This window comes from Taeniopygia guttata, chromosome 31, assembly GCF_048771995.1.
Source record: "Taeniopygia guttata chromosome 31, bTaeGut7.mat, whole genome shotgun sequence".
Taxonomy (NCBI): Eukaryota; Metazoa; Chordata; class Aves; order Passeriformes; family Estrildidae; genus Taeniopygia; species Taeniopygia guttata.
In genome coordinates, this window is record NC_133056.1 from 480655 (window position 1) to 492696 (window position 12042).

The 12042-nt window shown below is 58.5% G+C and overlaps 1 protein-coding gene across 1 annotated transcript; it reads right to left on the reverse strand.

The window, feature by feature from the left end:
• Window positions 1-840: 840 nt before the first annotated feature.
• PDZD4 (PDZ domain containing 4) lies at window positions 841-12042 on the reverse strand. Its single transcript, XM_072920203.1, has 8 exons — window positions 11661-12042; window positions 9963-10180; window positions 8533-8602; window positions 7536-7628; window positions 6292-6354; window positions 5246-5347; window positions 4509-4601; window positions 841-2087 (listed from the first exon to the last, which is right to left on the reverse strand). The coding sequence occupies exons 1-8, from the start codon at window positions 11718-11720 to the stop codon at window positions 885-887; spliced, it is 1902 nt and encodes a 633-aa protein (XP_072776304.1). The 5' UTR covers window positions 11721-12042; the 3' UTR covers window positions 841-884.

Genomic DNA, 12042 nt, shown 5'->3' on the forward strand with positions numbered 1-12042 from the left:
TCATTCCCAAACGCGGCCCCTCCCCCCCACAGACACGGACAGAGGTGGGGGAGGGGGGAGCACCCCAGGATTTTTGGGGTGGTTTTTTTTGGGGAGGGGGGAGCACCCCAGGATTTTTGGGGTGTTTTTTTTTGGGGAGGGGGGAGCACCCCAGGATTTTTGGGGTGGTTTTTTTTTGGGGAGGGGGTCCAGGGCTGGTTTGGCCTCCTGGGACCCTCCCAGCCCTGGGGAGGAGGTGACGAAAAGTGTAAAAAAACCCTGAAAAAATCCTAAATCAGCCCAAACTAAGCACGGCCACAGACACAACAATGGGAGGGGGGGGAGGGGAAAAGGGGGGCGAGGGGCGACCCCCACCCCTCATTTTGTGCTTCGGGGGGGGAGGGGTTGGGGACAGGGGGGACACAGAGACACCCCCAGAGGGGACAGAGACCCCCAAAAGGGACAGAAATGGGGGACAGAGACCCCCCAGAGGGGACCCCCCCCAAAAGGGACAGCGACCCCCAAAAGGGACAGAAACGGGGGACAGAAACCCCCCAGAGGGGACCCCCCAAAAAGGGACAGAGACCCCCAAAAGGGACAGAAACGGGAGACAGAGACCCCCGGGGGGGACCCTCAGGGGGGACAGAAACCCCCAAGAGGAGACAGAGACCCCCAAAAGGGACAGAAACTCCCCAGAGGGGATCCCCCAAAAGGGACCGAGACCCCCCAAAAGGGACAGAGACCCCCGGGGGTGACAGCGCTGGGCGAGGCTGGGTTGGGTCTCTCCTTGATGCGAGAACGAGGAGGAATTTTGGGGGGATTTAAGGAGGAATTTTGGGGGGATTTAAGGAGGAATTTGGGGGGATTTGATGAATTTTTGCCCCCCCAAACTCCCCCCGGGGGTGTCACACGGTGGTGACCGAGAGCAGGGGGTGCTCCAGGCGCCCCCCGTGCTGCGCCAGCATCATCTCCTGGATCGTCACCCAATTATCCAGGATGCGGCGGCTCCTCTTGCGCAGCCCCCGCCGCGACCCCTGCCCGTGCTGGGGGGGCTGGGGGGTCTCGGCGCCCCCCGCCCCGCTGCCCGCGGCCGCTCCGGGCCCCGCCGGTGCCTCGGGCCGCCCCTGGAGCAGCAACTCCCGGCGGCGCCGCTGCTCCCGGGCCCGGGCCAGGTGCTGCTTGCGCTGCTCGCGGCTCCAGTAGCGGCCGGTTTTCAACTCGCTCCGCGCGTCGTCGTCGGTGGAGCCGCCGCGCTCCTCCAGGATTTTGATGGCCCGAGCCTTGAGCAGCCGGTCCCGGCCCGGCCGCTTCCCGCGGGGCCCTTTGGCGGCGGCCGCGGGGGGCGGCGCGGTGGCGGCGGCGAGGCCGGCGCGGAGCAGCAGCGGGGAGCTGCGGGAGCTCTCGCCGGTGTTGTAGGCGCTGCTGCTGTCGCGCTCCGGAGCTTCGGCGATATCGGCCAAAGGGCCCTCGACCCCCGGCCGGGGGTCCCGCCACGCTCGGCGGCCGCGCTCGCGGAGCCGCTCGAGCTGCTGCGCCCGCAGGAGGTGGCGGCACTTGAACTCCAAATGCCGCAGCTCCTCCTCGAGCCGCGCCAGCTCCGCCCGGCCCGGCCCGCCCGCGGCTCCGCGCCCGCGCAGCGCCCGGTACCGCCGGAGCTCCGCGGGGCTCAGCGCGGGCGGCGGCGGCGAGCCGGGGCCCAAACCGGGGCCTAAACCCGGCCCCAAACCCGGGCCTAACCCCGGTCCGAACCCCGGTCCCGGTCCCGGTCCCGGTCCCGGCTCCGGCCCCGCTCCGCGCCGCCCGCCCGCTCCACCTCCGGCTCTTCCCGCCGACCCGCAGCCGGAGCCGTTCCGCGCGGCCGCTCCTCCAGCGCCGGGTTTTGCGTGGAGCCGCGCCGAGTTTTGGGGGGAATTTTGGGGAGAATTTTGGGGATTTTGGGGTTCGCGGCGGGGCGGGGGAGGCCGTGGGGGCGGGGGGGGTCCCTCGCCGGCCTCCTCGGCCAGCAGGTCGTGCTCCGAGCTCTCCTCGTTGCGCGTGGACTCGTCCGTGCGCCCCACGCCGCTGTCGGGCTCGGCGCGGCCGCCGCCGGGCGTGGCGGGGCTGGGGGGCTGCGGGTGGGGAGGGGGCGTCGGGAGGGACCCCCGGGCCCCTTTGGACCCCCCCTTGGACCCCCCCTTGGACCCCCCAAACCCCCATCCCCTCCCCTGTTCCCTCCCGGCCCCTTCCCCTCTGCCCCGGCATCCCCCAGACCCATTTGAACGACCCCAGTTCCCATTTTTCCCCCCTTTCCCCCCTCCTAATTCCAATTTTCCCACCTTATACCTGATTTTCCCCATCCCAATTCCCATTTTCCCCTATTTCCCCCCCTCCCCATTCCCATTTTTTCCCCTCTTTTACCCCCTCCCAATTCTATTTTCCCCCACCTAATTCCCGTTTTTCCCCATCCCAATTCCCATTTTCCCCCTATTCCCCCCCCCCAATTCCCATTTTCCCCCAATCCCCCCATCTCAATTCCTATTTTTCCCGTTTTCTACCTCCCATCCCCATTTTTCTCCCTTCCCAGTTCCCATTTACGCCCCATTTTACCCCAATTTCCCCATTATTTTCCCCCCTAATTCCCATTTTTTACCCATTTCCCCAATTTTTTCCTATTCCCCCCCAATTCCCAGTTTTTCCCCATTTTCCCATTTCCCTCCCATTTCCCCCCAATTTTCCCCATTTTTTTCCCCATTTTTCCCATTTCCCCCAATTCCTATTTTTTCCCATTTTTCCCCCTCAATTCCCATTTCTTCCTAATTTTCCCATTTTTTTTACCATTTCCCTACATTTTTCCCATCCCCCCAATTCCCATCTTTCCCATTTTCACCCCATTCTTTCCCCATTTTCCCCCCATTCCCATTTTTCTCATTTTCCCCCATTTTCCCAATTCCCCCCCATTTTCCCCCATTTTTCCCAATCCCCCCCATTTTTTCCCATTTTCTCCCCATTTTCTCCCCCCTTTTCCCCTCATTTTTCCCATTTCCCCCATTTTTCCCGTTTTCCCTCAGTTTTCCCCATTTTCCCCCATTTTCCCCTCAGTTTTCCCCATTTTTCCCCATTTCCCCCTCAGTTTTTCCCCATTTTCCCCATTTCCCCCTCACTTTTTCCCCATTTTTCCCCATTTTTTCACCATTTTTCCCCATTTTTCCCATTTTCCCCTCAGTTTTTCCCCTCAGTTTTTCCCAATTTTCCCCATTTTCCCTCATTTTCCCCTCAGTTTTTCCCAATTTTCCCATTTTCCCCTCAGTTTTCCCCCATTTTCCCCTCATTTTTTCCCAATTTTCCCCCATTTCCCCCCATTTTTCCCATTTCCCTTCCCCCTTTCCCCATTTTCCCCTCAGTTTTTCCCAATTTTCCCCATTTTTCCTATTTCCCCCATTTTCCCCTCAGTTTTTTCCCCAATTTTCCCCATTTTCCCCTCAGTTTTTTCCCCATTTTCCCCATTTTCCCCTCAGTTTTTCCCAATTTTCCCCATTTTCCCCCATTTTCCCCCTCAGTTTTTTCCCCATTTTTCCCTATTTTCCCCTCAGTTTTTCCCAATTTTCCCCATTTTCCCCTCAGTTTTTCCCCATTTTTCCCATTTTCCCCTCAGTTTTTCCCAATCCCCCCATTTTCCCCATTTTCTCCCCATTTTTCTCCCCATTTCCCCCCCATTTCCCCCTCAGTTTTTTCCCCATTTTTCCCTCAGTTTTTCCCCATTTCCCCCTCAGTGTTTTTCCCATTTTCCCCAATTTTTCCCAATTTTCCCCATTTTCCCCCATTTTCCCCCTCAGTTTTTTCCCCATTTTTCCCTATTTTCCCCTCAGTTTTTCCCAATTTTCCCCATTTTCCCCTCAGTTTTTCCCCATTTTTCCCATTTTCCCCTCAGTTTTTCCCAATCCCCCCATTTTCCCCATTTTCTCCCCATTTTTCTCCCCATTTCCCCCCCATTTCCCCCTCAGTTTTTTCCCCATTTTTCCCTCAGTTTTTCCCCATTTCCCCCTCAGTGTTTTTCCCATTTTCCCCAATTTTTCCCAATTTTCCCCATTTTCCCCCATTTCCCCCTCAGTTTTTCCCCATTTTTCCCCATTTTTCCCTCAGTTTTTTCCCCATTTTCCCCTCAGTTTTTTCCCCATTTTTCCCCATTTTTCCCTCAGTTTTTCCCTCAGTTTTTCCCCTCAGTTTTTTCCCCATTTTTCCCCATTTCCCCCTCATTTTTTCCCCATTTTTCCCCATTTTCCCCTCAGTTTTTTCCCCATTTTCCCCAATTTTTCCCAATTTTCCCCATTTTCCCCATTTCCCCCTCAGTTTTTCCCAATTTTCCCCATTTTCCCCCTTTCCCCCTCAGTTTTTTCCCCCATTTCCCCCTCAGTTTTTCCCAATTTTCCCATTTTCCCCTCAGTTTTTCCCCATTTTCCCCTCAGTTTTTCCCATTTTCCCCCATTTTCCCCTCAGTTTTTCCCAATTTCCCCATTTTCCCCATTTTTCCCCCCTTTTTCCCCATTTCCCACCTGCCCGGGGGGGGTCCAGGCCCCCCTCAGCTCCGGTTCCTCATCGGAGCCGAACTCGTCCAGGAAATCCTCTCGGTCACTGTCCTTCCAGCGCTGGGGGGGCGTCAGGGACCCCAAAAACACCCCCAAAAACACCCCCGGGACCCCCCGGGACCCCCCGGGACCCCTCCCCAAATTCCCACCCCCTCCCTCAAAATCCCCCTCCCCAAATTCCCACCCCCTCCCCAAATCAATCCATTTTTCCTCCTTTTCCTTCATATTTGGTGCCCCCAAACTGCCCAAAATCCCCCCCAAACCCCCCCAAATTCCCTCGGGACCCCCCCCTCAAATGCTCTGGGACCCCTCCCCAATTTCCCAGCCCCCTCCCTCAAAATCCCCCTCCTCAAATTCCCACCCCCCTCCCCAAATCAATCAATTTTTCCTCCTTTTCCTTCATATTTGGTGCCCCCAAAATCCCCCCCAAACCCCCCCAAAACCCTCGGGACCCCCCCAAAACTCCTCAGGACCCCCCCCAGAATTTGGGGTTCCTCCCCAGGACCCCCTCCCCAATTTCCCAGTCCCCCCAAATTCCCCTCCCTCCCCCCAAAATCACTTTTGCCTCCATTATTTTCATCTTTGCTGCTCCCAACCCCCCCAAATCTCCCCCAAATCTCCCCCAAATTCCCCCAAAAACCCTCGGGACCCCCCAAATTCCCTCGGGACCCCTCCCCAGAATTTGGGGACCCCCAAAATCCCACCTGGCTCTCGGGCCGGGCCAGCAGCAGGGAGATGTTGGTCTGCTGCTCGCGGGTCAGGAAGGCCACGGCCTCCTCCCGGTCCTGGATCTCCACCCCGTTGATCTGGAATTGGGGAGGGGTCCCCAAAATTTGGGGGGGGTGGGGAGACCCCCAGGGACCCCCCCCAAAACAAAGGGTGTAGGGAAAAGGGGGTTTGAGGGATTTTCAGGGGTTTTTTGGGGGGTTTCGTGGGGTTTTTTTGGGGATTTTTTAGAGGTTTTGGGGGGTCCTGGGGGGTATTTTTGGGTGGGGGAATGGAATTGCCCAAAATCCCCCAATTATCCCTCAAATTCTCCCAAATTGCCCCTCCAAAATCCCAAAAAAATCCCTCAAATTCTCCCAAATTGCCCCCCCAAAATCCCCCAATTATCCCTCAAATTCTCCCAAACTGCCCCCCCAAAATCCCCAAAAAATCCCTCAAATTCTCCCAAATTCCCCCGATTTGCCTCCAAATTGCCCTCCCCAAAATCCCCCTGAATTTTCTCCAAAATCCCCCAAAATGCCCCAAATTTCTCCCCAAACTGCCCCTAAAATTCCCCCAAAATGTCCCAAATTTCCCAAAAAAAATTGCCCCCCAAAATACCCCAAATTTCCCAAATTCCCCCCGAACTCCCCCCCAAAATCCCCAAAATCCAACCCGTATCTCCCAAATTCCCCCCCATAATGCCCCAATTTCCCCCCAAATCACCCCATAATCCCCCAATTTCCCCCAAAACTGCCCCTAAAATTCCCCCAAAATGTCCCAAATTTCCCCCCAAAGAATTGCCCCCCAAAATACCCCAAATTTCCCAAATTCCCCCCGAACTCCCCCCCCAAAATCCCCAAAATCCAACCCAGATCTCCCAAATTCCCCCCCATAATCCCCCAATTTCCCCTCAAATCACCCCAAAATCCCCCAATTTCCCCCCAAAACTGCCCCTAAAATTCCCCCAAAATGTCCCAAATTTCCCCCAAAATCCCAAATCCCCCCAAATCCCCCAAATCCCCCCAAAATTCCCAAATCCCACCTGCACGATCCGGTCTCCCTCGCGGATCCGCCCGTCCTTGGCTGCGATGCTGTTGGGGTTCACCTGAGGGGCCCAAAAATCCCAAATTTGGGGATCCCCAAAATTTTTTTGGGGGGGTCCCCAACATTGGGGGTGTCCCCCCCACCACAGGACCCCCCCAGTGCTCCCAAAAAAGGCCCAAAATCCCCCGGATTTGGGATTTTTGGGGCGGTTTCCTGAATTTTTGGGGATTTTTTACAACTTTGGATTTTGGGGATTTTGGGGACTTTTAAAATTTTTTAAAAATTTTTTGGGTTTTTTTAAAGGTTTTTTTCAGAATTTTTTTAGGATTTCTTGGGGATATTTTAGGATTTTTTTGGATTAAATTTTTAGGATTTTTTGAGGGAATATTTTGCAGGATTTTTTTGGGATTTTTTGACGATTTCTTAAGGGATTTTTTTAGCATTTTTGGGGATTTTTTTTAGAATTTCTTGGGGGATTTTTAGGATTTTTTTTCGGGACTTTTTTGAATTTTTTGTACGATTTTTTTTTTTTTTTACATTTTTTGGGGAATTTTTTACAATTCCTTGGGCGATTTTTTAGGATTTTTGTGGGAATTTTCTGCAGGATTTTTGGGGATTTTTTGGGGGAATTTTCTTTGTAGTTTTTACAGGATTTTTTTTGTATTTTTAAATTTTTTTAATGATTTCTGAGGGAATTTTTGCAGGATTATTTAGAATTTTGGGTGTTTTTTTAGGATTTTTTTGAGGGAATTTTTTGCAGGATTTTTGGAGCTTTTTGAGGACTTTTTGAGGGAACTTTTTGCAGGATTTTTTGGGATTTTTGGGGAAATTTTTTAGAATTACTTGGGGGATTTTTTACGAATTTTTGAGGGGATTTTTTTGCAGGAGTTTTTAGGATTTTTGGGGATTTTCTCAGGGCATTTTTTGCAGGATTTAATTGGATTTTAGGGGATTTTTGCATGATGTTTTTAGGGAATTTTTGCAGGATTTTATTTTTTGATTTTTGGTGGAATTTTTTGCAGGATTTTTTAGGATTTTGGGGGATTTTTTTACAATTTTCGAGGGGATTTTTTTACAGGATTTTTTTGAATTTTTGGCGGATTTTTTTGTGATTTTTTACGATTTTTGAGGGAATTTTTTGCAGGATTATTTACAATTTTTGTTGGATTTTTTCCCAGGATTTTTGGGGCTTATTGCGGATTTTTTGGGGGTCCCCCTCCCCATTTTGGGGGTCCCCCGCACCTCCCCCACGTAGATGCCGGGGTCCTCCTCGCCGTCCGTGCGGTAGCAGACGGTGATGCCGAGCTGGTGGCTGGTCTTGTACAGCTGCACCTCCTGGGGGCACCCCAAAATCCACAGGGACCCCCAAAATCCCTGAGACCCCCACAGGGACCCCCAAAATCACAGGGACCCCCAAAATCCCTCAGAGACCCCCCAGGGACCCCCAAAATCCTCAGGGACCCCCAAAATCCACTGGGACCCCCCCAGGGACCCCCAAAATCCCTCAGAGCCCCAAAATCCACAGGGACCCCCCCAGGGACCCCCAAAATCCACAGGGACCCCCCGAGGGACTCCCAAAAACCCCAAAATCCCTGAGAACCCCCAAAAACTCCCTGAGACCCCCAAAAAACACCTGAGACCACCCAGGAACCCCCAAAATCCCTGAGACCCCCCAGAATTCCCCCAGGGAGCCCCAAACCCACCAGAGACCCCCAAAAAACACCCGAGACCCCCCAGGAACCCCCAAAATCCCTGAGACCCCCCAAAACCCCCCGAGATCCCCCAAAACCCCCCCAGGGACCCCCAAACCCACCCCAGACCCTCAAAAACCCTGGGGACCCCCCCCAAGGGACCCCCCAAACCCCCCAAAACCCCCGGGGACCCCTCCCCAATTTCCCAGCCCCCCCCTCCTCAATAAATTTTTTTTTTTTCTCTTTTTTTTTCCTTTCTGATGGTTCCAAACTACTTAAAATCCCTTCAGACCCCCCCAAAAATATTCAGGACCCCCCCAAAATATCCAGGACCCCTCCCCAAAAAACCGGGGACACCCCCAGGACCCCTCCCCAATTTCCCACTTTCACCCTCCCCAATAAATTCATTTTTGGCTCCTTTTTCTTCAACTTTGGGGGTCCCAAACCCCCCCAGAAAGGCTCAGGACCCCCCCCAAAATATTCAGGACCCCCCCCAAAATCTCCAAGACCCCCCAAAAATTCCCCGGGACCCCCGGCGGGACCCCCACCTCATATTCCAGCTCCTCGGGGCGCTCGGGCTCCCCCAAATCCGCGGGGTCAAAATAATCCTGGGGGGGCCTGGGGGGGGCAGAAATCAGGGGAGGGGTCCCCAAAAGGGGGGAGGGGTCCCCAAAAGGGGGGGAGGGGTCCCCGAAAGGGGGGAGGGGTCCCAGAGGATTTTGGGGGGGGTTTGGGGGGGTTTAAGGGGGGAGGGGCCTCAAAAAAGGGTCCCTGGAGGGTTTTGGGGGGTCCTGGGGGGTCTCTGGGGGTGGGACACCCCCAAAATGGATCCGGGGGGGTCGGGGGTCCCCAAAAATCTGGGGGGGTGGTCCCAGGGAAATGAGGGGGGGTCCCAGGGAATTGGGGGGGGTCCCAGGGAAATGGGGGGGGGGTCCCAGAGAAATGAGGGGGGGTCCCAGGGAATTGGGGGGGGGTCCCATGGAAATGAGGGGGGTCTCAGGGAATTGGGGGGGGGGTCCCAGTGAATTGGGGGGGGGGTCCCAATGGAAATGGGGGGGGGTCCCAGGGAAATGGGGGGGCGGTCCCAGGGAAATGGGGGGGGGTCCCCAGGGAATTGGGGGGGGGTCCCAGGGAAATGGGGGGGGGGTCCAGGGAATTGGGGGGGGGTCCCAGGGAATTGGGGGGGGGGTCCCAGCGGAATGAGGGGGGTCCCAGGGAATTGGGGGGGGTCCCAGGGATATGGGGGGGGGTCTCAGGGAAATGGGGGGGGGTCCCAGGGAAATGAGGGGGGGGTCCCAGGGAAATGGGGGGGGGGGTCCCAGGGAATTGGGGGGGGTCCCAGGGAATTGAGGGGGTCCCAGTGAATTGGGGGGGGGTCCCAGGGAATTGGGGGGGTCCCAGGGAATTGGGGGGGTCCCAGGGAATTTGGGGGGGTCCCCGGGAAATGAGGGGGGGTCCCAAGGAATTGGGGGGGGTCCCAGGGATATGGGGGGGGGTCCCAGGGAAATGGGGGGGGGTCCCATGGAAATGGGGGGGGGTCCCCAGGGAAATGAGGGGGGGTCCCAGGGAATTGGGGGGGGTCTCAGGGAATTGGGGGGGTCCCAGGGAATTGGGGGGGGGTCCCAGGGAAATGGGGGGGGTCCAAGGAAAATGAGGGGGGTCCATGGGAAATGGGGGGGGGGTCCCAGGTAATTGGGGGGGGGTCCCCAGGAATTTGGGGGGGGTCTGGGGGTCCCCGGGAATTTGGGGGGGGGTCTCAGGGAAATGGGGGGGGGGTCTCAGGGAAATGGGGGGTCCCAGGGAATTGGGGGGGGTCCCAGGGAATTGGGGGGGGGGTCCCAGGGAATTGGGGGGGGTCCCAGGGAATTGGGGGGGGTCCCATGGAAATGGGGGGGGGTCGGGGGGTCCCAGGGAATTTGGGGGGGGTCCCAGGGAATTGGGGGGGGTCCCCGTGAATTTGGGGGGGGGTCCCACTCACGGCTCGGCGCCCCCCCGGCGGCTCTGGAAGCTGATGTCGGTCTGGGTGCCGCTGTCCACGAGCCCCCCCAGAATTGTGGGTGGGGGTCCCGGCCCCCCCCGGGCGGGGGGCGGCGGGGGGGGGGCGCCGCGGGGACCCCTCCCCAGCACCGTCAGCACCAGCGGCTCCTTCGAGCCCCCCCGGGGGCCCCCCCGGCGCGACCCCTCCCTGCCGCCCACCTGGGGGGAGGGGCGCGTCAGGACCCCCCCCAAATTCGGGGTCACGACCCCCCCTCAAATCCCCCCCCCCCGCTGTCCCCATTGTCCCCAAATCCGCCCCCAAACCCCCCCCGAATCCACTCCCCCCTCCCCAAAATTCCACCGCGACCCCCCCGCGACGCCCCCAGACCCAAAACCCCCCCAAAGACCCCCCGGGACCCCCCGAGACCCCCCGAGACCCCCCGGGACCCCCGCGGGACCCCCCGGGACCCCCCGAGACCCCCCCGAGACCCCCCCGAGACCCCCCGGGACCCCCGCGGGACCCCCGCCCACCCTCCATTGTCTGCGGCTCGCCCGGAAGCGGCGGGCGTGGTTACCATGGCAACGGCGGGGACAGCGCGACCCCTCCCCAAATTAACCCGCAGAGACCCCCACCCAAATAAACCCGCAGAGACCCCTCCCCAAATAAACCCGGAGCGACCCCTCCCCAAATTAACCCGCAGAGACCCCTCCCCAAATAAACCCACAGCGGGACCCCCACTCAAATATACCCACAGAGACCCCTCCCCAAATAAACCACAGCGGGACCCCCACCCAAATAAGCCCACAGCGACCCCACCCCCCTTTTTACCTGCCCTGGACCCCCTCCCCATCCAACGCCCCCTCCCCAAATTGTGCCCCCCCCCTTTACCTGTCCCCCCCCCCCGAAGCCCCCAGACCCTCCTTTACCTGGCCAAGCCCCCTCCCCAAATTGTCTCCCCCTGACCTGTTCCCCTCCCCGCAGTTCCCGGCCCCTGCAGCCCCCAGACCCATTTCCTTTTATCCCAGATTCCCTCCCTATTCATTCCCCCCGAGCCCCCAGACCCATTTCCCTTCCCGAGCCCCCTCCCCATTTATCCTTTAACCCGCTACTTGCAGCCCCCTCCCCATTCATTCCCCCTGGAGACCCCTCCCCATTTACCTCCATTGCGGTCCCTGCAGCCCCCTCCCCATTTATCCCCATCCTGATCCCTGAACCCCCCCCCATTTATTCCCATTCAGCCCATCCCGATCCCTGCAGCCCCCTCCCCATTTACCTCCATTGCGGTCCTTGCAGCCCCCTCCCCATTTATCCTTTAACCCGATACTTGTAGCCCCCTCCCCATTCATTCCCCCTGGAGACCCCTCCCCATTTACCTCCATTGCGGTCCCTGCAGCCCCCTCCCCATTTTTATTCCCATTCAGCCCATCCCGGTCCCTGCAGCCCCCTCCCCATTTATCCCTAACCCGGTCCTTGCAGCCCCCTCCCCACATTTCCCCCATTCTCCCCATCCCGGTCCCCTCGCCCCCTCCCCACATTTCCCCCCCCATCCCGGTCCTGCAGCCCCCTCCCCACATTTCCCCCCCCATCCCGGTCCTGCAGCCCCCTCCCCATTTATCCTCCTTTAACCCGATACTTGCAGCCCCCTCCCCATTCATTCCCCCTGCAGCCCCCTCCCCACATTTCCCCCCCATCCGGTACCTGCAGCATCACCCGGTGCTGCTCCTCGGGTTTCTGCACCACGCACATGTTGCAGCCCATGGCGGGACCCCCCCTCACCCCGGGCCCCCCCCCGGTCCCGGTCCCGGTCCCGGTCCCGGTCCCGGTCCCGGTCCCGGTCCCGGTCCCGCCGCCTCAGCCGCTCCCCCCCGGCCCGGGGGGCCCGCCCCGCGCCCCCCCCCCGGCCCCCATGGCGGGCTCGGGGCCGGGGGCTCGGCGGCGGCTCCGGGGCCGGTTCCGGTTCTGGTTCCGGTTCTGGTTCCGCTTCCGGCCCCGGTTCCGGCTCCGGTTCCGGTTCCGGTCCGGTTCCGGTCCGGCCGCGGCGGCGGCGGCGGCCGTGAGGGGAGGGGGCGTGGTCAGCCCG

Bases quoted from the DNA above. Each gene is read 5' to 3' on its own strand.
- PDZD4 (XM_072920203.1), bottom strand. From the start codon at position 11,720: ATGGGCTGCAACATGTGCGTGGTGCAGAAACCCGAGGAGCAGCACCGG. The intron at 8,603-9,962 runs GTGAGTGGGACC...TGCCCCCCCCAG, and splicing joins CGCCGGGGGGGCGCCGAGCC to GCCCCCCCAGGATTATTTTG. The intron at 4,602-5,245 runs GTGGGATTTTGG...ACGCCCCCCCAG, and splicing joins TGGCCCGGCCCGAGAGCCAG to CGCTGGAAGGACAGTGACCG.